Here is a 27,751-nt window from a genome sequence, read left to right as displayed (position 1 = left end):
GACTAAAACAGTACTTATCTTCAATGATGGCATCAGCACAAGGAAACCTATATTTCAAGGGGGGGGGGCATAGAACTCGGAAAAATCCCTGCTTCAGTATCATCCTTCGTCAACCAGAAATCTCACGTGAAATTACTGGGGATTGAACCCGATGAGAAATCAGCTGCTACCCTCCTGATCTTTGACACTGCCTCTAGCAAAGGATAGTATGGACGGACACACCCTGTGGATGGTATTGCAAGGGCGATTTGCCACCTGTAAAGCGTCGTAATTACAGAGGACATAGCTAGATGTCAGGATGACCGTAAGAACGTGGACAATGTTTTCTATCATCTTTAATCGGTGATTTATGAAAACTGTACAAGGATATATGTAACATTTATTCGAGGCATTTTTTTTCTCTTAGACAAATACTTTGCGAGACTTTGGCTCGATGACACAGTATTCTGTTCAAGAGGAAAGTTACGAAGTGCTGATAAGAATGGCTTCTATAACTAAGTTTAAATGCGTTTGTTGGTTGATATTTTCCTATCTTATTGACAGCCAAAATATTGATATTGAAAACGTGGCATGAACTTTGTATTCATCCGCGTAAATTCGCGTGCCACAGACTCAGTTTTTCTGCGTCCGCAGGTGTACACAGCGCGTTCTGTCTTCCTACTTTTGGGAATATGCTTTAGCCCATACTCATAAAAAGAACTGGTAAAAAGTGTAGGGACCCTGAAAGTGTCATTCTTTTAATGACACTTTTACAGTTGTTTCTCCTGCCTGCTTAAAATATTCATAAGTTCTTCTTCTGCTTAAACTGGGCGATCAGAATAACACAATTGACTCTGGAATACAAAGAGGGGCTATTTCATTTCGCTGTCCGTGAAATAGTACCCTATTTTTTTCGTAGTTGTGTTGGCAAATGTTTTAGCAGACGCCGTTTCGTATACATTAAACATCAAATCATGGCACGTATTTACTGATGCACGTTTCAGGAAACTAAATGAAATCTGTCTAAATCTTCCCGAAACGTCCGCGAAGCCACGCGGTATGACTTGTAATTTGTCGTCTGAAGACCTGAGGAACCAGAAACTTTAGCGACACTTTAAAGCACGTGGAGAAGAGTCCTCCTCGAGAAACTGATAGTCCCTCAGCTTGTCAAGATACTGCGCGCCTTTTATGGAACGAAAATGCCCATCACAAAGGCCTGCCTTTGGATCCTACCCTTCTGAATTTTAATCAAATCCACATCCGTTTTAATATTATCCTCCCATTTACGCTAGTGTAAACGACGAGAAAGCGCCGCGACGCTCTGGGTTTGAGTGACGTAGCCACTGTGGGACCCCCCCCGCGGCAATGGTCTTATTACTGCGACAGCAATCAATGGAGAAAGCAAGGGGGCAACTCGAGTCGCAGGCCGAGGGGTTGGGGGCGAGGTAGAATAGGAAATATCCTGAGAATGACGAAGTCATTAGGCTTATCGATCGGTGATTGTCATTTTCCTGTACATTTCCGATTTATATTTCGTTTCGTATCAATTTTTAGATGAGATTGTAACGTAGTCGGAGGGGGTTAATTTTCTATCATCACTGCTTTTGATAGAAGCCTCTTTCCGTTTTTTTTTTCTCTCCTTTTTTTAATACCGAGAATGTTTCAAAAAAGGGGGGGGACTGTGACGTAACCAAGCGACGGAGGGGGAGAAGGCACCGGGGATTTTGAATAAGAGGCTGACGGAAGAAGTCGCTCCAGTTTCATTACCTCACGTTCTCGTGATTGTTTGATCGGTGATGTATTAAAATTAAAATTTATCCATTAGTTGAAACTGGAAGTTTTAAAATCGAAAGGGTTTTAAACGTGTAGATAACAAACTAGTCAGATTTTAAATTAACAAACAGACACTGCGTATTCATCAGTATGAAGAGAATCAGAAGCACAGGTCTGCGTTGCTATGGAGACGGTCGCTCGGACATTGGACCACGTGAGGTTTGGTTAGTGTTCTTTGGAAACATTTTTTTAAAAGCTCCAAGCACGGTATGTAGCTCAAATAGGAAAATAGTGGATGTACAAATGGATGCACATCCAGTTATGATATATAATTCATTTAATTTTATTTTATTAAAATTCTTGATTATTTAACTGCAGAAATAATTGATAATTTACTGTAGTCATGTGATTATTCAAGAAAGAAAATAATGCAAACATTGCAAAGTGAAGCAGATAACCTAACTTGAGCTCGTTTTTGACCCACGAACAAAATTGTTCCGACGTTTCATAATATTAAAAAAGAATTTAAATAAACGTATGATGGCAACATCATTACTATGTAATATTAATTGATATAAAAATATGATGTGTTTAGTCTTTATACTGAACATTTTTTCTGTCAGTCAACATTTATTTATTTAATTATGTTACGTTTTGTAATAAACGGTTCAAGGGGACGAATATGAAATTAAACAGAAAAATAAACTAATGGTGTCTGAGTGTTCTAAAGAATAAATTGGTGTAGGGGGTGACTGTGGAAATAGGGGTGGAAATCCGAGAGGGCGAAAACCGGAAGCTTCGGTAATGTTTCATTATAAGTAAATTGTGACGAGGGGCTGACGGCATTGTGTGTCCTAAGGCCAGAGACGTCGTCCTCGTGACATCTGCGTCGCGTTTTGCTTACGATTGTTAATTCTTACGCTGTTCTCAGGAAGGAAATATCGCATGCCATCGCGTTGTTTTATACTGATTTAACCTCACTTTCTAATGACTTTGTTTTGTTTTGTTTTCTTTGTGTATGAAAGTTGGTCTTGTGCCCTGAGGTAAGAATTAGATGTGAAAATAGGGCGGTGGTATCATAATCTAAACCTAAGAAGGAGGTAGTATTAGGAGGCTGGAGAAAACCACGTAATGAGCAGCTTCATAATTTTCGGAGGTCCTTTTATTGATATAATCAAACCAAGGATAAGACAAACGGGGCATGTAAAGCGCATGGAGGATTACGAAATAAAATTTAAGTTCAAAAACCTGAATAGAAAGCAGCACTTGCAAAATAGAGCTTAAAAGGTAAGATAATATTAAAACTGATGTTAAAGAAGTAGGGTATGAACCTAGTTCCACACTAATTAATGCGTTTATTTAATAATGTTTTTCGGATTTTCTTTGGGGTCAAGATTGGGGTCTTTTCAAGTTATACTGATTTGTTAACTCTTAGTATATTAGCCTATTACATTACTATTTTTTGTCATCTCGATAATTATTTTGAAGCAATGGAATTACGGATGTAATCAAGCTGAATACGAATAACGAGCAAATGTTATATTATGTCATACGCAGATACTCCATGTTTGTGCATTGTTTTTGTAGACAATTACTGAAGTAAGATCATTAACGAAACAGATAATCCAGTGGATTTCATGTTCTAACTGTTACAGGTTGAATTTTAGTATTGTAAACGAAATAATACACTTGAAACCTTTGGCTTATATTTACAGCGTAGATAAATTCATTGAAACAACTGCATTATATACTTCCTTGAGTCTTGGAAGCCTTTCTTTAGAAATACTTTTCATCCAATAGAAACCCCATATAAAAAGAATTGGCGAAACAGTTTAATAACAAAGTCAACATGCTCTCCTGTGCATGACAGCACGAAAATTAAAATATCGGTAGTAATCTTTGAGTCTTTTATTCTGTTAAGCATTTTTTTGTTACGTGTGGTTGGTAGTGGCGGTGGCGTACAGGCAACTGTTTCTTGTCTTAGTGCTCGTGCCGGCCGCAACAATAGCGTGGCGCTGATACCGATTTACCACCCGCCGTTCTTAACATTGTCCCCGTCTCACGTTCTTCTGATTGGCGTTTCTGCGGCTAATTGAGACTGCAGTCTCTCAAACGACAATGTGACGTCGCTTGAAAAGACTCCACACATAAAGCGAATCCAATCCATTGACGGAAACATAACAGAAAAAAAACTCATTTAATCAACCGAATGAAGAAGTTGGTAGGAGCTATTGATGTAAAATCCGTTTCGCTTATTAATAGCTTCAAATACGGAGCACTGCGTGATAGTATTATGCCCATTATAAGTCTTGCAGATAAAATAAAAATAAAAAGAGACTTAAGTCGACTAAAAACGGTGGTTAGTTAACTGTTTATACCACACACGTCATTTTGTGGCTTTCATTTCATTGATATTGCCTGTTTATAAACTGTTCTTCGCTTGTTTATTTATTTCTTCTTAAACTTCAGTTAAATAATGAAATTGCTACACGAGATGATGACACATATGTTTTTATACAATCCTCGCTTCATCCTTAAACCTCAATGCACAATCTGTTTGATTAATATTATATATTAATTATATTAAGCATGTTTAAACGGGTCTCTTGTATCCATGGCCTGAAACGTCCTCAGATTAATGTTAGTGAATAAGACACTCGGCTATGGAGGGTAGCTGAGAATGTATTTAATAAGAAATTGCGGACAGACGACAGGGGGTGGACCTCCAGCTTTGAGGTTGGGCTTATAAGGGCTAATAACTTCCCACCGTAAGAAAATGTCCGTACTGAATTGATTTAAAAAGGAAAAAAGTAAGAGAATACACCACCTGGGAGACCTAGGCATAGATGGGAGGATAATATTAAAACGGATATTTAATTCAGATGACTTAAACTAAGATAAAGTGGGATAATGATGGGAATAAGGTAATAAAATTACTGTTACCTAAAAAGACGGAGAATTTCTTGACCGAGAGAACAATTTTCATGTTATGAAGGTTGAATGCGCCCGTGGACTTATTGTTATCACCGCCCTGTACAGATTTCGGATCGGATTTTTTTTCCTTTATCGCGGATTCTTCCGAGGTAATCTTAGGTTTGTCACTAACGTGTTTGTTAAATAGTCTAGTGTGGCTACTAGGAGTTTGTGAGATTTCGAACTTTTTATTAATATTACTGCAATGTAACACGTTGGTTGTCGGTCGGTCTCACACACACAAAATATATTTTTTAATTGTCTTAATTCACGAAAAATATTGAAATGTGACGCCGTTTAATCGCATAAAATATGTATAGAAGAGTTCGCATCTGTTGATTTCATATAATTTCGTTATTTTAATATTATGTAGGCATATAACAAGTCTCTGGCGTAGGTCTGTACTGGTTTGAACTGTTTTTCACAGCAACCCGCAAAGCACTTCAGTTGGACAAGTTGCAGATGCGTGACGGCGAACTCGCTCAAAAACAAACCTTAGCAGCATCAAGATATTTGAACGTCAAAACCTAACCTAACTTAAACTAGCCTAACCTAACCTAACCTAACCTAGCCTAACCTAGCCTAACCTAACCTAACCTAACCTAACCTAACCTAACCTAGCCTAACCTAGCCTAACCTAACCTAACCTAACCTAGCCTAACCTAACCTAGCCTAACCTAACCTAACCTAACCTAACCTAGCCTAACCTAACCTAACCTAACCTAGCCTAACCTAACCTAACCTAACCTAGCCTAACCTAGCCTAACCTAACCTAACCTAACCTAACCTAACCTAACCTAGCCTAACCTAGCCTAACCTAACCTAACCTAAACCGAGCATGAGGCACGCCTAATAGGCACTGAAGCTTGCACATGATCTGGATTCTGTGGATCTCGCCCTGTCTTCCCCCAGTAAGCTTGAAGCTGCTTTAAATTGTTTCTCTCTTGTTTTCTTTCTTTCTTGCCATATTTCCTCTTCTGCCCTTTATATTCGTGTTTGTTGTACTTTCATATCTTGGACAATCTTTTCCGAGCCCAAACATCTGAGTCCCATCGCTATGTCCGTACCTCGAGGCGAAGACCAGGGATGTGCTGCTAGTGGGCGTTGAACTGATCATAACGTAACGTCAAGTAACGTTAGCGACCGTTCAGTTGCAAGCTGTTCAAGGCGGTTCACTAAGTGCTCACGAAAAACTGGCACGTGGATGTATGAGGGGATCTGTCATGTGTAGGTCAATTGCACACAGCAGCATCATACAGGGTTGAAGAAAGAAGGATGGCTGAGGGGGGGGGGTGTTCTCATTTTCCTCCTTCATTTCAAAGTTAGGTACAAAACAAAAGGAGTATTTTTATTATTTTGCAACATTTCCATGTACATTTCTAGTTTCTATAATCAAAGTTCAAGAACGCCTGCTACACATGTGTAAAAAAAGTTAAGCTGTCCCACTATACGCCATGTAGGCGCTTGGGAGAGGAGAAGTTGTATAGCTCCTACTAATTCTTGACCTCGGCACTAGATGGGGGGTAAGTGATTAGCGTCTCGCTACACGTGCGTAGTTAAATGATACCAAAACGTACTTTATTTTCCCCTCTATTATTACACGCCGTGTTTAATTTTGAAAGGAAAAAATTAAGTGTTACTGAAATAAAATATTAAAGATTCTGACGTTCTTAATTTTTGGCTTACGTGACGTTACGCTGTTGATAATGGTCTTGGTACGTGATACAACTCGAGCCGAAGTGCCCTATTTTTTGCTGGTGAATTTAAATGCTTTGCGGCGAAGCTTATAAATCTCCCACAGCAAACACTGCAAGAACTGGACGAGACATTTCAGTTTTCCTGGGGATTATTCCTCCACGTCCTCAAGACCCAATCATTTTACTGCTGAATCCATAATTTTCGCTTCTGTTATCACTGGCTTCGTAATTCATTTGCAGGAATGAACATTCAGATACGAACAGTACTGCTTTACAGTCACTTGATGTCGAAAAGAACGCCCAGGTATTCAAAGTAATGTGTAAACATCGACGTTTCGGAGGATTGTGTAAGAGCTGATACATCGAATTTACAGTATTTTATCGAATATACATTTAGGATTTACAATGACATCTGTTCGGAATATTAGTAAGGAACACACTGAAGAATTCTGAAATTACGAAATATTAAGGTTTTTTAATTTATGAATTTATTTATTAACCAACGTTCTATTTCTAAAATCACTTTCATAAAAGGTTTTGATTTTAAACATAAGCTTTACTACATATATTTATATGTTTAAAAAGAGATAAAAACCTACCAAAAGTTCGTATTTATTTTAAAAAAAAGGCGATATTACTTAAAATGTTCTTGGACTGTTCTTGGATTTACGTCACTGTTTCATTGCTTGGTTGCAGTTTATGTTATACAAAGCTTTCGCTACGCGGCGCCACTGCGGTAAAAAAAAAGTAAGGTGAGATTTTCATAACAAATTAGCAGTTTCATTATTTTAATACAGTTTACTTTAAGACAACTCGGGGCAAATAACCGGCTCTGTTGGTACCAACACGAAGTCTTAACAAAAATCAGTATCTCTCTGTACGCATGCGTGGTCGGAGTAGTGTATGTATCGTGAGAAAAGCAATTTCTTGATTTGTTTAAGGTCGCTCTGTGTTCCCAAGTATGAAATAACTTTGTGTTTATAACGAAAGCCTCGCCTTCAGCGCTGGTTGACATAGAAACAATCGAATGTCATGTGGTTTCATCAGCCTTCATACTAGTTAGTAAGTGGTTCGTATTGTAATGGGGTTCGCCTTTGCTACGCTCCCCAGTAATCTTAATCGAAGACTTCGTTTTCTTGTCTCTAAGTTTACGTACTTAGCAGTTATTTTATATAGGAATTCTCTTAGTTTTCTCTGTCACAATAGCAAGAGAGATTGCTTTGCCGAAGTCTGCATTTGGCAGGCTTCGTTCTGCAAGTCTTCGGTAACATTTCCAGACTCTCTGCCCCATTATAAGTTTCTCGGGGTTCCAAACAAGCCCCGTCACTGACGTAACGTGTTAAAGACTTTACTTAGTCATTACCAAGATGTGATAGTTAATACATAATTTACGCCTTACACCACAAAACAAGTTATTTTATAACGTGGTATTGACTATTAGTCTGTCTGTTGTGTAAGGAGGAGAAAGTGTGGTATTTTTAGAATGAGGCATAGAAATTCTATTATTCGTGATTGTTACGTGATGATAGTCTGTAGATATTTAAGCTTAAAACATTTCGTGTGCCTTATTATACAGATATATTTAGGCATATAGGCATATAATTTGGGGATTTTGCGGAGCGTACTCCTGTTATACATTAACTTAGTTGCTTAGGAAATTACTACCCTTTTATGGAGATCGGATGTTCACCACTGTGTTCACTGGACTCTATCCCGAGCCAGAGTAATCCAATCAATATCCTTAGATCTTACCTCTTTCTTTTTCAAAATCTATTTTAATATTGTTCTGCTATTTTCATCTATTTTCTCAAAATGGCCACTTATCTTTTATTTTTCGAGTGAAGTTTTGAGTAATTTTTTTTTTTCATCTGTCAGATTCATTCTGCATTCCCCGTCCATCTCATCCTTATTCATTGGTTTACCCTAATAAATTCTTCTGAGCATCTGTGCTTTGGTGTGTGCACTGACTGTACCTGGTAATACGTGTTGCAACACATGTGTGTCTCTTTGTCGCATATGAAGCTGTTGTTACACGTACCACCACACAGCACCCGTGTCTTGACAATAGGACCATATGTAGACATTATATTATAGTAGGCGTGGGAAATGGTACTGGTGGTTTTGACATTGTATTTTGACGTCGGTCTGCAGTGACATCGTAACGCCCGGTCCAGCCACACCACAGCGGAGCGCTCTGTTCGGGCAGTCGCAGTTACTGACCAGGTTACTAAGGAAAATCATGTTAAGTGTGTCACCTGTCACCAGGAAAACGACTCTGCCTACAGGTACGGTCGGTAACCGAGTACGTATCCGAGCACTCAGCACGCTGACAGACGGAAGGTGCTCCAGTTTGGGGTTTGTGGCAGTGGGGGGGGGGGGGGGGGGATTTCTGACAGCTCTTCACCGCGAAACGTAGCAAGATGGCCCAGGACGTGGGCGGGTGAATTTGGCAAACGCGTGAGGACGGAGTGTAATTAAACATCGTATCAGTGTGTGGACTGGATATATATCGCTTACAAAAGAAAGCAGTGACGGACTGTTTTTATATATGGTAACAAACCTCGGCGTTCAATAAAAAGCTGGAAATTTTAATGTATTTTTAGAATCGATTTATTTTATAATGCGCTTGTTTATTGTCTTATAAATTGAACTTTCGCGGAACGTCGTTTAGGCCTAGGAGTTTTGTCGTCGTTTTGTTAAAGTCGTAGGCGCCAAATTTAATCTGTTTGTATCTTCTGAGCGATTTTCCCGACGTCCCGCTACTCATGTCTGACGTCACAACCAAGTTCATAGGACAACTGAATCTCGAAGCCAGAGAGCAGTGATGTTGAGGAGTGGCCTACATTACAGGAGAGAAAGAACTCGATCTGAAGTTCCATTCAGAAACTGGGGGGGGGGTAAAACAAAACGCAGCCCTTAATAATTATTAATGCCACATATTGTCAGTTCGTTACTGTCTTGATGAGACGACAAGAAGTTGAAGAACTCGACCTATTTTTCATCTTTAAAACAACTCTTGGCCCATCAACCATTAATGACAGAACTTTTTTTTTACCAAACTCACAGTAGCAAACGAGTACGATAGGATACATTCTTCATCAAGAACGAAGCAATCCCCCCCCCCCCTCCATGATCCTCTCGACGTCTACTAAACAACCATCTCTAGCGCTTGTTTCTAGATTCAATACCCTCTTAGCTTTCATTATTATCATAGCCTTTTGTTTTCAAAGACTTGAATAAAAATTCAAACCCTCATTAACCTCGAGACAGCAAGTGCTTTTGTGTCTCATAGCAACGCTGTGTCTTGCTCTGCGTATATGATCTTCGACAATGGCAAAGCGAGGCCCCTGTATCCTTTTCCAGAGATACACGTAGGTTATTAATGCCTTGGTAGACGGTAGCTGGATATGCCCCGCTGCTATGATATTTTCCGTGACTCTGAGGTGTACGAGCTGCGAGGCTATCCATTCACTTGCCAAATGATAATGTCCTTGTGCATGTGTCGCTATGGCATGTGAGGAGATGGGTTCTTTTGTGTATTGTCGTAAGTGGCGTAGTTGGAATTTCAATTACGTGTGCATCTTTCTTGTAGGAAGATTCTATGTTGGTTTTTCTCTCCTCCTTACGTTTTATCTGTATCCAAATCTTTATTATGTGTACAATAAAATGACAGTTGCTTGAGGTAACACAGTGAATGGCAGTAGGCCTTAAAAGCACGAATATAGAAGCTTAAGGAACTGTGAATTCTATTCAGTTGCATGAACATCGTACTTAAATAACTTCGAGATTTTTTTTTCTATTTTAATATGTGTTAATACAAGAGGGGAAGTTGTAAGACGACTTATAATAAATTATTTCTCTTGTACGTCTGTATTTACCTAATCATTATTTTTAAACGTTTCGCGTCTTTAACACTCCTGCTTCCACTAACATTATACTTAATTATATATTTTTTTATCTTTGAAAAATAACAAATGGTAAAAAGCATCTTGATATAAGATGATATGTCTAAAATATGAGATGTTTCCATTGCTGTAAGTTTTATAATGCAAAAGTATTTTAAATTTTGTCAGTGGGATTTTTATATTGACAGTAAACAACTCTTTAGGTCTTACGACACCAGCAGTTGAGAAAATGAACCAGGAATACAGAAAACGTGGCGATCATTTCTCAGTAAGTAAATGGTCAGTTATTTAGAAGCTTTCTGCCGATTAAACCTTTGAAGCACGAAGCTCGTCTAAATAATATTTAAGGATTCAGTCCGTACCGCGAAGAAAACACCTCGCTTCACCATTACAAAAGATCAACTGGTTAACGCTGTTTAAGGAAATGATCGATGTTTATACCGAGAATCATAGTTCGTTTGAATAATATTAAGAACTCAGTCCGTACCGCGAAGAAAACACCTCACTTCACCATTACAAAGATCAACTGGTTAACGCTGTTTAAGGATATGATCGCTGTTTACAGTGAGAATTGTATAAAACCGATAAATAAAAATAAAGAATTATTGATTCTTGAAGAAGTGGTACATACGTATAGTTATCCTCGGGTTTTAAATGATTAATGTCAGGCTACGACCTTTTTTTATTTCATATTCACAATTTTAATCTCTCATATTTAACAGTACATGACCTCAGTAGCTGGTGCAATGTGTATAAATTAATCGAATACACAAACAGCTTGATTGTCATATTTGTTTACAGGACTGTATTCTAAATGTTAGACGCTTCAGTTACAAATTGGTCAGGACTCTTGTGTTAAATTGAATTAGAATTGTATTTCTGCTTGTTTGTGGCTCTCATTCTAACAGAACGGTAAACATTTGTATTGATATCTAATCAGGATGCTCGTCCAACTATCTGCGCGTATGCACACCTCTTTAAACACACAATGGGTAACCCACTGTGGCGTGGCTCCAGTATTGTTGTATACCGCTGTTGTCTCCTGCTTGCAGAGTGTTCGTGGTTCTCTGCGGACGGACAACGAGTGAAGCGACTTGCTGCTGGCGACATGGACTCTGGACCGCCCATGTCTCGGTAAGACCTCGCCTTCAGATGCTGATATATCTTAATGACCACACAAAGGGAAATCGATATAATTAATTTATTGGTTGTGAATGTTACTTAACAGGTGATCTTATATTGCATTTAAACTAGGACGATTTTGAATGGAAAAGAAGGGTATAAAAAATAGTAACGAGTTTAAGTTAATAATCCTGGCATTAACCTTGAGAGATTGTGAGGAAAAAAAAATCCATGAGGAAACATACCTTGAATCGCCTGATTATGTTCTGATCGTCCGAATTACAGCGGCGGTGATAACTGTCCAACCGAACTTCTGTGAAGCAAGTTGGTATCAGTTGGCTAAGTTTCCAAACTAAAGTAGTCTCTTAGAGGAAATTAATACCAAATCTTATTGACGATAATTAGACATTTCCAGTTTGCGCTTAAAGAATTAAACATCTTAGAGCATTATTTAATTTCGGATTACGCAACACACAGATTTAATTTAAATGTCGTAAGTGGTTTTACCGGGAACTTGATTTTAGTCTGTCTCAGTTTACGACCTTTATTACTAACATGGCGGCCTCAGTTTCCTGGCGTTCGCTGTGGGACAAGACGTTCCACTTCCTCGCCTCACACTCTTCGGTTTTCCAGTCGCCACCGACCCCAAGGCCTGCTTGTCTTCAACTTCAGTTTCCGGAGTGCTTTTTGAAGCAGATAATGTAAAATTATCTTCTTTTCTCGTCGTCCTGTAGGAAATGGGATAGAAATTGCTTCTTGAAACAGATGTGGATGACAGTAAATGAGAGAGAATGAGGCAGATGGATGAGAATCTGATCAGTGACTGAATTAAAAGCAAAAATAAGCGACATTCTTCGCAAAGGTAAAACAAAAATCCTTGCAGAAATACCCAGTGTCTGCATGAAGCGCTGGATCCAAGCAAAGTACTTTACAGGAGCTCGGACCATTACATTCTTCAACGAGTGAGTTATATAATCGAATATATACAATCCTTTCGTCCAGTGTTTTTCGTTTCTGTGCTGTGGTGTGGTTGCTACGTAACCATGACGGTGTTTTATGGCGAACAGTGTCCACTGCTTTTTCGTTGCTGTAAAATAATGGAACAGATTTCAACTGGAATAAGTTTTCTGAATATTTTGGTACTTTCTTGTTAACTGGAACAAAAGAATTGTGATTTTCGTAATAAACAGGAAATTGCTGTAGTTCCTGATTCACTTGGTTGGTTCTACAACTGAAATTGAAGTATGAACGAAGCGTAATTTGTGAAGATTTGCTTATTTCAATGAAGTACCAGAAGGAAACGATTTGACAAAATTAATTGTTCTGAAATGGGGGTAAGTGGGTGTTCGTACTGGCTGTTCAATGAAACGAATTCAAGGAACAATAATTTTTTCTTCAGGAATTATTTTAGTCAGTACGTCTAAGTGAAACTCTGAAGATACTAGCCGTAGTCTGTACGGAGTTTGTGATTCCAGATGTAATGAGATTGTTTCAGATGCAACAGTAACTTAAACATGTCTGACCTTGAAACAAATTTCAAACAAACTCAGCGGGATACACGTGTTTGTGTTCATTAGGTCCTGTTTCACATTAGATGACGTTAGGTTAGGTTAGGTTAGGTTAGCTCAGGTTAGGTTAGGTTAGGTTAGGTTAGGTTAGGTTAGCATTTAAAGAGAGTTAAATATTTAAAATCTTCTTACTAGGCTGCATAAGAAGTCATTTTATATAAAATTTATTTTGAAAAACATAGAATTTATGATGAAGAGAAATTGTTTATCATAAAATAATACTTTATTTTCCAGTTTTTGGAACGAAAAGATTTTGTTGTTTCGTGGTTTTTGTTTAGGCTGACTCGATAATCCACTTGTTATTTATGACGGCTTTGCTCTTTGTACGGTCTTGCAATTTGCTTGTATCTGACTGTACTCGGCGCAAATGTTGCGTAACAGTATAGTGTAGATCAATAAGAAGTAACGAAGACTTGCGTCTTCTTGAAACTTAAAGAAGGAAAAAAAAAAAACAGAAGTTGCCTTAGGAATTCCTTTATTGACTGCATTGTCACGCCCCGCGTGTTTGATTTAGCAGGCAGATATTGGTATCAGTGTTTGTTGAAGGTTATAAAATATGGTACAGTTGTGTGCGAAATCGATATCAGATTGTGGTATTATGAGAGTGGTAGAAGGACAGCAAATTGTATTGAAGACATTTGTTCTTATTCTTCTTATAATGTGTTATTTTTGGTTGTGTTACTAAAGATAATTCACGTGCACAAGTGATATAAAATACGACGTTTCCAGGATGCTTATTTAACGATGATTTAGCAGTTGCGTCGTTCCAAATTAGGGTAATGATCAGTGCAGAAATGGATAGATAAGTTTCAAAATATTATAAGGATTGTAATTTAAAATTTGATTTAAACAAGACCAAATTCTGGTTCTCAAGCAAGAAAGGAAATTATAGAATATGCAATGATCAATTATTGAATTAATTACGGGCTGTATCACAGTTAGGTTCTGCTTTGAAGGAATTATAACACTTAAATGAAATCGCGGTAGACATGTTCATCTGTTGAGCAATTACGAAAGTGTTAATTTAAAAACAAACTTTACGTTTGATTCATTATGATGTGCTTCGTATCACATCTAGAGCTTTGTTCATTTCAGATTTATAATTTCTTTAAATGTGGCTCTAATTGTGACTCACCCTGTATTTAGGAACATCCTTATAAATTACAGGACGGAATAAACACGTGAGGTAAAATTAATGGGGAAAGGAGATGTAATTATATGAGATGCTGTGTTAGTCTGTACTAGATGTGTGAAGCGGGAATATGGGAGTCGGAGGCTGGGTGGAAAGAGGGAATTTTGAAAGAAAGTGTTAAGGAGAAGTGGGTGATATTTCAGGTTCTCACGGCGGCGAGTATGAAGATGATTGTCTCGTGGGACTCTGCGGCTTGAAGTCACGTAGAAGTTTCACAGGTGCTTACTGCCTAAATTTTTAGGATTCGCCCTGATGATGGGAGGCAGAAAGAACGTCCGAAACACGGGCAAATTTATACTAGATTACAACGCGCAACGTCGCAGAACACATCTTTAGAGAACTGTACATCTTAAAGTGTTCTCCTACCGTGTGTTTTTGCACTGACTTTGCAAATGCCAACATTCCGTCCTTCAGATAAGATTCATCGCCAGTCACATGACACTGACTATTCAAAGTCAATACACTGGAACGTGACTAAGTGGATTTTTCTTTATTAACTGAATCACTTTGCAAATTTAGACGGTTTTCCTGCCCGCGGATTCTTATTTTACTGAATAAAATCAACTTTTACACATTTATTTTCTATATTTTGCTTCGTAACTAAGACTGTCTCAGCACTATTTGGTATTAATGTTGTTAATGCGACTATAGTACACTTATTTACTTGTGCAGTATTTGATTCTGGTTTCTGTCTTAAGGAAAAGATCTTGTAATATTCCACACGCCGTACAGAATTCTTGGAATTTCATATGAAAAACTACCAAGTAAACCAGTGAAGGAGAGACCCGCCTCAAATATGAACGAAGTTGCACATATGCAGTCAAAAGAACACACATATTCAAACAAATTATTTTTGTCTCCGAAAACTTACGTAACAAAATCTATGAAGCAGAGTTCTTCTTGATAATCTTATAGTATGTTCCGCTAATTTAGGCATTTCCCTAATTTAATACAACCAGAAGGTTCATTACCGTGTTCACAACAGCCCACCACCGGACCGAATGTTGAGACAGTTGAATCCAATCTGTTATCAATTAAACTATTTTATTTACAAAAACTTCATGCAACTCCGAGGCTCTATGTAAATATTCATTAGATGCTGCCTTTGAACGTTGAAGAGATTTTAGCTGTCTCCCAGTCCCTAATCTGGGGGACCGCCCCCATCGGCTGTCCGAGACTTTATTCAATATATTCGCAAGCTATCCTCCATGTCCAAAAGTAATCTTCGTCCTGTGTTTTTATGTGGGTCGTAATTTTGGGGGATAATTCAAGAATAGCTGTGAATAATGCGGATGACTGAAGTGCAGGGCAGTCACATGGTAACGAAGAGACTGGATAAGAACGGGGAATAACAGATGTCATAACACTGGTATTAATCTGTTGAAACAAATGGCTATAAAATTTATAAATGATGCCTGAAATTTAAATCTCTTACAGCTGCTCTGTCAAAATAAACATGATACAGGGTGCCAGGGGGGTCAGAAAAAGGCAAGATTATAATCTGTGATTTTGATGACAACGATCGGTGATATGTACTGCGTATAATACTTTTTTCTGTCAGATGTAAATGTGTATTAAATTTTATTAAAATAATGTTGGAGTTTCAGTGGTAGTGTGGACGACGCCACAAGTAGGGTCATAGGGTCGTAGGGTCTACATGGCTTGGCCAGGTTTTCTCTCTTGTAAATGGCGTAATAAAATTCACAGAGGAGACGTAGCCCACATAAAACCTCCCCGCCGTATTATTAAACTGTGTAGCTGTTATTCATGGGACGATATGACGTGAACCGGAATGGACAGCAGTTGGTACCTCGTCTTGTTTTACTGACCTGCGAATAAAGTGACCATTACAAGGTTCGTGACAGGTACAGAGCCGTCTTCAGTGCAGTTTCCTTCCGTAAAAGGCGAAAGACAGAAAATAAATGAAAAAATCCCACCAAGTTCTTATATTGCAAATTTTGCTAAATTTCAGAAGTAAATCTTAATCTCATGCATCATAGTTCTTTTAGAGAAGCTAATAGTATCTCAACTGATCACTACCTCCCCCCCCCCCCACTTCCCGCTTTACAGAAACCAATTCTGTGATCTCAGGTTTGAAACCGGTCTGGATGGTGGAATTTTAAATACCATAACAAATTTCCCGGTAGAATAAGGAAGTGTTTGTCGCGTTTAGTTTGAATGTTGGATGCGATGTTGCCTGCTTACCTTAATATGAATTCCAGGAACGGATTTCGGAGCAGATTACTCCTGCCTTCTACAGGTCTCCTGGCTCGAATTTCGTATTAAATTTGGCGCTGCATTGCAGCCAGCTCACACAATTTGACGAACTAAGAAACCGAAGGCAAATTTGTTTAGGGCTTTCTGTGGTCGACGTATTGAAGTGATTCTTTCATAAAATTCAATAGATACGATTAAGGCTTTGACCGGGATGTTCTTTTGTTAAATCTTATGTGGTACCGCCTGATTCGACTTCTAATGGTTAAGTGTAGTGTTTTCTTCGCGGTACGGTCTGGATTCGTAAATAATATTCAGACGATCTTCGGCTTCAAAGGGTTAACTACAACGTAAAACAATTTCATTTCAACACGAAACTAAGTCACAGAACCTTACATTTCTGCTTCGTATTTCGGAGGTCTGGGTTCAAATCTCGGCCCCTGAACCGTCCATTTTAGCTCATATTTTCCATGGTTTTCCTCAGTCCTCCACGAAAGTGCCGAGATGGTGTGTTAAATAGGCTACGACCACTTCCTTACTTACACTTTGTCTAATTAATTATGAACCAGTCTACAAATTATACGCTATTCAAGGGATCTTTAATTTTAATATGGTTAAATTTTAAGGAAAAAATGATTTATGTGTTCTCTGAAGTACACTTTGTATCATGTAAGATTGTTCCATACGCCACTTATGCTCGATCGCGGTAAAGTCCCTTAGAGCTAGCACAGTAGAAATGGTAGCTATTTGGAAGAGCAGGGCCTAGCGTTCATCTTGTCTCTCCTCCAGGAGCAAACGTGTGTGTGTGTGTGGGGGGGGGGGGAGGGGGGGGGATGCTGTGTTATCTCCGGGAGTACAGGAGACAAGTTCTTCGGACCTCCGCGATAATAACTTGGCCAGGAACCTAACCGCTGGTAGCAAATAAAAGAATAATATATGCCGGAGAATAGCGTATAAAGTCAATTCCATCGCCGAAACTTCGCTCCATCTTTCTTCTGTGAGTTCGATTCGCTTCCTACCTTTCTCTCTATCCCTTCTTCTTTAGCGCGACTGATCTTTCATACTGCATCCTTTCTAGGGGTAGACAAACTCCAAATTCATATTTGTCGACGGTACATGACCGGTGTTATCCTCATTAATTGCCCCGTTTCGACGTATATATAGAGACAAGGATAATATTAAAACTGATCGGGACTTTCACTTTTTTTACTTTGTCCGGAGATAGGGATTAGCTCTATCTAGTGGGCCCAACTGTGTAGGAACCTGAAGACGGAGATAGAGTCCCATCTCCGAAACGTCGTTTTACGTTTTATATTTACTAGACGATGGATAATATCCAAGAAAGGTCCGGAGATAGGGATTAGCTCTATCTAGTGGGCCCAACTGTGTAGGAACCTGAAGACGGAGATAGAGTCCCATCTCCGAAACGTCGTTTTACGTTTTATATTTACTAGACGATGGATAATATCCAAGAAAGGTCCGGAGATAGGGATTAGCTCTATCTAGTGGGCCCAACTGTGTAGGAACCTGAAGACGGAGATAGAGTCCCATCTCCGAAACGTCGTTTTACGTTAAGGTCCGGAGATAGGGATTAGCTCTATCTAGTGGGCCCAACTGTGTAGGAACCTGAAGACGGAGATAGAGTCCCATCTCCGAAACGTCGTTTTACGTTTTATATTTACTAGACGATGGATAATATCCAAGAAAGGTCCGGAGATAGGGATTAGCTCTATTTAGTGGGCCCAACTGTGTAGGAACCTGAAGACGGAGATTGAGTCCCATCTCCGAAACATCGTTTTACGTTTTATATTTACTAGACGATGGATAATATCCAAGGAAATTTTTATTCAATTGATCTTAAAAGAGTTATAATAATGTAGACTGGGTTTATCCGCCTCAGGACAGGGTCAGATGGGGGGGGGGAGGATTTTGTGAAAACGCCAAAGAACCTCCCCCTTTCATAAAAGACGACTAATTAATTGATTACCTGAGCGACAGTCAGCTTCTGAGAAAGGACTCTAATCCACGTAGCTATTGAATTAGATCGTCTGCTCTTAAAACGCGCGCAGAGATAACGCACACACACACAAAATATGTTAAGATAAGCAGGAGCCAGTGTTCCTGAACGACTTATGTCGTTGATAGCATTGGAAGAGCTAAGTTCAGATTTCTATCTCCGACATCATATAATAATTAGACTATTAAAGTATATGTATACATTTTAAAGATTATTTCTTATAAAAATCATGTATAAACTAACATTTCAAGCTATGTGCATTGTTTTTTACAGCGATGGCTAAAATATATTACTACTGAAACATTTGCAGTGTTATGCCCTGAAATGTAAAAACAATTCTGATGACCGGCATCCCTGGATCGGTGATATTTCGTGACGAAAGCCTGTCATTAAATTAAAATTATATTAAAAAAAATATTAATGTCAACTAAAATCAGTGCCAGTGGTACTTTTTCCACAAATTCGGTTCAAGTGCAGTATGTCCTATGTTACAGGCCTTAATTGTAGCCGGTTATATCTGCGTTTGGAAACCCCTGTGTTACTCTGCACACTATGAGAGAAACATTCACAAAGTGCCAGATCGAAGCTAGCTACCAACTCGTAAATTTGAACAAGTTTCCATTGAAGTAACGAAGAGGGAGTGAGAGAGGAGAAGATGGAAGTAAGGCGCGGGGGGTGGGGGGGGGGATGATCCCATCGTCTAGAAAGGGCAGTTCAGTATCGGGGTGCTGGCTTGGGTTAGTATATATGTATAATGTATAGCTGGCCGGTGACATAAAGCAACCCCCGAGTGTTAAAATTTGACACGGATGATATTGTAGAGCGGGATGGGGTTCGAGGCTTCAGACTTTACCCCGGTAACTGTCTTCCTCCTCCTCTCCCCCACTCCCCTCTGACCCCACCATAAAGTCTGTCCTATAAAGTATAAGACGGTACATTATTGTGGAAGGTCTTTTTACCCCCAGTAATTCATTTTTCAACCGGACTCCAGTCAATTATTCAAAAAATTGCTGGCCCCTTGATACCAGCAACCATAAGTGCAGCGGATCAGCTGCTAGGTTTATATTTCTACGGCACACGGGGCTGCTCGCTCGTCGAAGACTGTAACAGACAGGAAGGGATGATCATCGTATTTTGATGCCAAATAATGCTCATCCCATCAGTTTTGTTGGTCTTCTTCTTCTTTATTTTTCTCGCTTTTGGTCTATAAGAGCGAGCGAAACTGTGGCTGGGTTCAAATGTGCTGATAACTTTTCAATGCATCGATTTTCTCATCTTATAATTGAATATGCGCTTATGGTATGATCGTGTTTGTATTTCTCAGTCACCTAAAAGCTTTTTTAACTTAGTGAAACTTCATATGAAGTCATATTATTGAAGACGTCTTACGATGAAATCGAGTATGACAGTAACATCGCGACGATGAGAAATTTAGTTTTTTTTTTGAAACTGTGACTCATTACCCGTTCCCCGGTTGGTTCATGAGTGAATACGGAGTAGCAGTGAAATGATGCTTACAGCGGAAAGACGAAGGACTCTGTTCTCCGCCACAAATCTCACATTGACCGCCCTGGGCGCGAACTTGTTCGGATTTTGCTACTAACCGACTTAGGTACTGCACATCCATGTAGTTAAAAGACTGAGACAATTTTTTTTCAAGATATATATTAAAATTAGAGGCTCGATTTTAATGTACCACACTGAAACAGTTAAATGTCGATTCATATGACCACTACTGTACGATTCTTTGACAGAAAACAAAATCTCAAGTTTCTAATTGTCATAAAGAGAAAATGAACAATATTGTGTCTGACTTGCAGCTAGATATTTGGTCCTAGGAGGGATTAAATAATTGGGGAATTTAGAATTTGATTGTACGGGTCACCTAGCATAGTGAGGACAGTGAAATCTAGGAGGCTGTGATGGGCTGGACATGTAATACGCATGGGGAGGCAAGAGGTGCATGCAGTATTTTGGTAGGGAATCCTTCTGGAAAACGACCACTGGGCAGACCAAGAAGGAGATTGGAGGATAATATCAAGATGGATATTAGGGAGGTGGGCTGTGAGGATGGCAAATGGATGGAGTTGGCTCAGTATCGTGGCCGGTGGCGGGCTTTAATGTTTCGGTGTTGAGCCTGCGGGTTTTTCTACCAGGTAGTTAGTTAGTTAGTTAGTTAGTTAGTCTAACTTGCAGCACTTCTGACGTAACAGAATGTTGAAACCGTTCCAAGTGTCCATGCACTTGTGAATTGTTCGGACAGAATGATACATTAAAAGACTCTCGGCCTGCGATAATTAGCAGATGTATCTGGATAATCCCGCAGGCGAGAAAGAAAAAGACGCCTCCCCCCCCACCACTTCTTAAAGCAGAAACAGAAGAAGTGTTCCGAATGCGCTCCGGCCCAAGAAATGTTACCAGTTCACATCACATCCCGTGAACGTAGCAAGCGAGCCCGGTGAATATTTCTGATTGTCCATTGAACTGAAGATATCAGAAACCATGGCACAAGAAGTGCGTCGTAGGAAACCTTTTCGATATCCAAATTCGATGTGGTTTAGCAAATGTAAATCTTGAACATCACAAAAATGCTAGTGTTCCAGACATATTCACGTAACTTCTACGTAGATTTGAAACCCACCTGGCGACACTGATTAATAATCAGCTTGCCGGGAATTAACCATTAAAATATCAGTGGTAACTAAATATACCACTTTCCTTAACAGTCAGTAATTCTGCATTTTGTCCACAGAATGTATTTATGGGTTTCATACGATTCTCACAATAAACATTACTTATTTCCTTAAAAAGTGTACAGCAGTTTATCGTTGTCATGGAGAAATGCTGTGTTTTCTTTGCGGTACGGGCTGAATTTTTAAGTATTGTTGAGATGAGTTTCGGTTTAAGAAGATTAAATAATGAGACAAATGGATCTTTTATTTTTTCTTTGGAAATTCGCTGTCACTTGGAAGACGGAAAATGACGTTAGAGGATGATATTAAAATGGAGCTCTTAGAGTGATTTTTGGCTGTATTGAGCTGGCTCGTGAACATTTCTTTTTGAGGTTTTGGTGTAAGGGATTTTGAGGGGTTGGTTAGATTTTATAAGTAAGAACATTTGAAACTGGCCATTACTGTCGGGGCCGATGGATCGGTTTGCTACGGGTCCCTGGAGCGCTGTTTCGACTTGTTTTACACCGTTTTGTTCTAACAATCTAGCTAGTACATAACTCGGCCGCTTGGTGGCGTCCTATTCTGATCGCAATAAATTCTAAGTTTGATCGGGAGTGGAGTTGCGTTAGGGGTCTGAGGGCACTAGAGGGTAGAAGTACTCTTTTGAAATTATTTTTCATCTGCGCGCGTGCGTGCGTGCGTGCGTGCGTGCAGGAGAGGGTGAGCTGCTTTGGCAAATGAATGGAAGTCAGAGAACGCAGAAACTTGTTTCATGAGGATTTGCAACAGAGTACAGAATCGTTTTTGAATTTCGAAGCATGTCTCCGAAGGGGGGGGGGGGAGGACTATGTCTTCAAATCACTCTCTTCGCAAAGCGATCACATCAAAGAAATGAGATGGTCCGGACATGTAGCACGCTCTGTAATCTGCACGTGATAAATGCTTATAAAATTTTCGTAGTAAACCCTGTAGAAGAAACGAAGTATTAACATTGATATTAAAGAAATAGTTTGTAAGTTTGTGCAAGGTCATCTTCTTAAATTATAATTATAGGCTTGTTTACGCATTAAAAGCGTCTGGACCGATAATTGTAGCCTACAGAACGGACATAAACGCAGGACCATTCAAAAATAGTTAAGGGCTTAATTAAAATGTGATTACTGTTGTAAATTCTTACACAGCGCTTATATTTTGGTTATAATTTCACTCGTAAGTAACAATGCCTGTGACTTTTTTTTTAAGTTCTGTCTCCGAAAATACGTTCGTTGAACGTACAGCGCATGCTCCAGTACTCCGATTTTGAACGAAACAAAATAAGAGAGATTCGGCCCGTAAATGGAGGGAAAGGTTTGCAACATAAAATAGTTCACGAACGTTGTCTATTAAAAAGTCAAAATTAATTAATTAAATCCTTTATGAATTACTTGCATTACTTCCTTAGAGAAAAAGTAGATGTTTTTTGTGTTAATCTGTTAAAGGTACACGATTATATACAAAAAAAATTCAGTGTCTGTGGCTGTGTGACATTTTTATTATTTTCTTGGTCTGAAGAGAAGGAAATTTCTTTATAAAAGTACGTAAAGACAGAGTGAGAGAGAATTGAAAAGGAGAAATGAAGAAGGCAGGAGGAGGAGGATGAGGGGGGGGTTAGTTCTGAGGGAAAGCCAAATTGGCAAAGTTGATAATTAAGGATCTTTGGTGTAACTGTCGAGACAACCGCCCATGACGGAAAAAAAAAACAGGGACAGAACTAGCAGACAATAATGAACTCTTGCAACTACTGGAATCCTTCTTTCCTACACACAGCAATGGAACGCAGCCCCCTTTCTGTTTTAGGGGTGACAACACGTGAAACTAATGAACCAACTCAGTAGCTGTGCTTCGCTGACTTCAATCGTAACCCAAAATGAGAAAGGAAGTGAAGTTGTAGAAAGAGCACGAAAGGTAGAGAGAGAGAGAAGTTATTTGTGTCAGAAAACTGTCAGAACTGCAGATGGAAGATTCATTATTTCTCAACCCTTTACTTATGGATTCTGTGTGTTTGTAATCACAAAGCAGAAGGCGATGGGATCATCGGATTTGAACTGTGAGGTACAGCTGAATCTCTCTGTATGCAACTTAGTTCCGTCGAAAAAAAAAAACTAATCATTTTGTTTTAACTAATTAAGTAACTGATGGAGCAGAAACCGGGTCAAGAAATTTCCCTCATTCTGTAGAAACCGAAGTTCCACCGTAGTATTCACAAGAATCCGCCACTGGTCCCTGTCCTGAGGTAGTCGAACGCACGACCTCATGTTAAATACACGTGTCTTTGACGGTGATGTTACAACGGACATTATCCGTCCACTAGGGTTTCTTCTCAGTCAAAGGGAGGAAAGCTTACAGCTTAGTTGGTACCCGTAGAACGAGCTAATGCCGATCGTTGGAGCTGTTTTTAATGAACACTAGTGTATGCCTTGAGTAGGATTCGATCCCAGTGCTTGAGCGGCCAAGGCCCTAGCCTTACACCGCACGGTGACTGTGATACGTTTTAATATTATACTTCCCTCTGCATCTAGGTCTACAAAGTGGAATGTTGCTTTCAGGAGTATGATCTCCTCCATTTGTGCATATACCGGCCTGTGTTCTTTTCACGTGTCTTGGCTGTACGTCGTCAGTTGCATTGCGTCTCTGAGACTCTGTTCGCAATCGGCAGCGTTAATTACGCAAATTATTCCAGACCATCTTCATCTCCCGGGGAAATCTGGTAATGCAGAATTAATTACGAGCAAGTAGCGAGGCTTGTTGGTGTCGTCACAGACCAGAACACTTCCCACCCACTCACTCTGCATCTCTTGGTACAGCTCTTTCAAAACTGTGAGACGCCTTACGTTAAATCCTTTGAAGCCGAAGCTCTTCTAAATAGCATTTAAGAGTTCATTCCGTACCGCGAAGAAAACACCACACTTCACCATTACAAAGATCAGCTGGTTAACCATTTGAAACCGAAGCTCTTCTAAATTACATTTAAGAGTTCATTCCGTACCGCGAAGAAAACACCACACTTCACCATTACAAAGATCAGCTGGTTAACCATTTGAAGCCGAAGCTCTTCTAAATTACATTTAAGAGTTCATTCCGTACCGCGAAGAAAACACCACACTTCACCATTACAAAGATCAGCTGGTTAACCATTTGAAGCCGAAGCTCTTCTAAATTACATTTAAGAGTTCATTCCGTACCGCGAAGAAAACACTACACTTCACCATTACAAAGATCAGCTGGTTAACCATTTGAAGCCGAAGCTCTTCTAAATTACATTTAAGAGTTCATTCCGTACCGCGAAGAAAACACCACACTTCACCATTACAAAGATCAGCTGGTTAACCATTTGAAGCCGAATCTCAAGTCAGATGTGTTGCGTGTATTAATGTCAGCATCGTATGCTATTTCTGCGTGTGTTTGTAGCAGACACAAGGATAAGACAAGAGCTTAACAAAAAGGCAAAGATGAAGTTTTGTTGTTGCTTTGAATCTGTTCCAAATGCATACGCTTAACTGTTTATTGGTACCAGCTTCTCCACTGACGTGAACTTACATAAAAGGAATTAATGATCGACGCTGGTGTTTTGCCAACATCTGCATTGAGATTCATTTGATCAGTGACTCAACGCAGAGATTTATGAGAACATCGATAAGCCATTTATGGTACAGCATAAAATTTCGTGATAAAAAGAATAAATTCTAGGCAAAACTCACACTTTCCTACTGCACAAATTTTACATCTCGACATTCTGTTATATTTGTACTAGTTTAAACTGACCTCCGGATGAATGAAGTAAATACCAAATTTCGTGCACATTCGTCGGTTTCTTCAAACGTTGAAATAAGGACACAAACACACATACAGACAGTATTGTCATATCATAAGCTACTTGTTGTAAGGAAAATAATGTATAAGGGAACGAGCTAAAGTAAAATGAGGTCCCGATTATTCCCTCGAAGAAAGAAGTGTAGCTTTCCCTAGGGATGGAGAAGTGACTACACTAGTGGGTTGCGTTCCATTTGTGTGATCCGTAACCTTCTTGTGTTCGGTAGAACTGTAGCGCTCCTAGGGGAGGAAACAGGACATAAAATGCAACAAGAATAAGGGAGGAAATGCTGGCTGACACATGTGGTTGTGAAGAGACCAGGACAGGACAACATGTGAGGGCTGAGGGGGACCTACCGCTTCTCCAAACATCGCTTGTCGTGTTTGCTTCAGTCACTCCCACTGTGCTTTATTACACTAATTTCCTGTGTCGCCGAATATAACTTTCAGTTTGCTGGCTTTTAAATTCGTAAGAACGAGACAGAATTCGATTAAATGACATCGTTACGTCTGCAGTTTTAAGAACTTAACTACATGAAAAGTGTCTAATCTACAGCTGTGCAATAGTTGCAGGAAATTATTCTATAAAATTCTTCTTATTTGTCGGTTAGGCGACTATAAACATTATTTAGACTGTATAGTGCATAAACGACTTATGTATCGTTCTTAGATAAAAACTTTATTAAGTATGCAACTCCATGTGGTGAATGGCAGAACAGATGCGTGACGTCATATAATGGAGCAGTCTTTTGTGTTTGTTCGCGTTAAGAATGTGATAATAAAATAGCAATTTCTTTGTTTTAATTATTCCTATGTGTTTCCAAATGGGATGGTTGTAATCAACTTGTATTGAAATATTTCCGTAATAATATTTAGTCTAATAGAAACTTCTTCGATTAATAAATTGTATATATTTATTACCTTAAATGTTTACAGGTCACATAACTGTGGTATGTTTAATAGGCTATGTGACTGCAATTTTACGAACTGACTTTGTAAAATTTTATTTTTCAAAAATTAAAATAGGGTAATAGAAACATAATATATTAACCAATAAAACAACTGTTATGAAACCGGGTTCGACTCTTATCCCATGGACATCCTGTTCTGCTATGTTATGACATGTTTGGGCGTATAATAAAATCTTCATTAATCCATTATTTCATCGAACGTCATTACTGAGTGTCAAACACTCCTGCTTGATATTCATAGTTTCTTGGATTCAAGTCTAGTCCTCGAGGCCGTCTATCCTGACTGACATTTTATGTCAAGGTAGAAGCTTTGGTATGGCGATGACCGCTTCCTTCCAGATCCCTTTCGGTTCACCATCACCTAACATTTGTCGCTCTTTAGAGTAATGTTAGCATATGTTGACGTCGTAAAATGAACCGTAAATAAAGTAATTATGCATGGTTAAAACATTTCATAACTTGGTTGATAGTATTGGTCTACAGTAACTTGGAAGTTGTCTTTGTTCCTGTCTTAAGAATGCACTTGACTTAAGCAGCAGTCGCTTGCAACATTCTCCCATCCAGCAAGATTGTCCATTAACACCATTAATGGTTTATATAACACTAGAGTGAAAGTAAGCTGATGATAAAAACTAGACGTTGAAACAAAAACACATTAAATAGATCTCATTGCGCTCTCCTACGTCACAGCCTTTCATTTCATTAACCAGACTCGGAAAGACAGGCTTTGAGCTTTGATTTGTTGAGTCGTTCGTGAAATTTCTGCAAGCACTGAAAATTATATAAAGCTTAGTTTTGCCTAAGGTCTGATGGATCTTCGCCTTAGATGACACATCGGCTCATCATTTCGGTGAAAAAATTGTTGATTTATTTTACAATTGTTACGAACAAGAGGTCACTCCATCATTGCACTTCAAAAATAGGACCTTTTAGTAATAAAACATGGCTGCCATGTGGAGGAAAGCGACATTAGAGCCACGTTCTTGAGTTCTGCAGAAATACGAAGATCTTGATCGAGTTAAGTATCCGACATTTTTTATGGTTATAGATAATCAACAAGCTACAAATTCCGTTCAATTAACGTAGGTGCAAAGCAAAAACTGAGATCATGCCTGAAAAGTGAAATGTCTGTTTGTGATCTGAATCAGTGGAAATTTTACTATTGGTCTACTTTTTAATTAATGAAAGGTACGTTTATGGTGTGATCATGTGTCTGGCTGCCAGTAACTTTCTAATTAATGGACTTATTTTTGTTAAACGTGGTAAACTACACATCGATACCACTAGTTGTCAACCTACACCTTTTTACACCTCACCCTGTATAATTCCAACATGGCTGTAGTGCGAACGAGCTAATCTAGAATGACGTAGAGTTGGGTTATGACATTTTGTTACAGCAGAGTATATTGAACAAATATGGTACATTTGTTAAAATATTGTTATAGATTGTAACACAATATGGAGACACTGCGTTATCTGTATAAACGTAACTTTCTGTTTCATGATGAAAAGTAATTAAATATTTGAAATTTTATATCGATACAGCCTGAACATACCTTTTGATATCGTTTTAAATATTCTTTATGTGTTGAAATTTATAAACATGGCGAGACACTTTGAAGTTATAACTTGTACATTTAAGGTAGTTAAAACTCTTTATCTACATTTTACTGGGTTAATATGCACGCAGGTAGACATGACAGAGTTTTGTAATTAATAATTTGTATTTGTTTCTATCCTCGGCATTTAATCATTTAAAGCAGCGTAGACGTTGTGAGTTCTTCCCAGGACCACTTACTTATTTTCTGTTCTTTTACCA

The 27,751-nt window shown here is 38.9% G+C and overlaps 1 protein-coding gene across 2 annotated transcripts in view; it reads left to right on the top strand.

Moving 5' to 3' along the window:
* Positions 1 to 27,751, top strand: part of LOC110833715 (uncharacterized) — a 212,146-nt gene that overhangs the window by 30,519 nt on the left and 153,876 nt on the right. For both annotated transcript variants that reach the window (XM_087346287.1, XM_087346291.1), the window contains exon 2: positions 11,380 to 11,461. In XM_087346287.1, coding sequence (XP_087202413.1) covers positions 11,436 to 11,461 — 26 coding nt within the window. In that variant the 5' untranslated portion in view covers positions 11,380 to 11,435. The remainder of the gene's footprint in view (positions 1 to 11,379; positions 11,462 to 27,751) is intronic.

This window comes from Zootermopsis nevadensis, unplaced genomic scaffold (assembly GCF_977971745.1).
Source record: "Zootermopsis nevadensis isolate Lab colony 2312 unplaced genomic scaffold, Znev_1.0 Znev_ptg000001l, whole genome shotgun sequence".
NCBI classification, from domain to species: Eukaryota; Metazoa; Arthropoda; class Insecta; order Blattodea; family Termopsidae; genus Zootermopsis; species Zootermopsis nevadensis.
The sequence above is the reverse complement of the archived record's forward strand: the minus strand, read 5'-3'. Positions and strand labels throughout refer to the sequence as shown.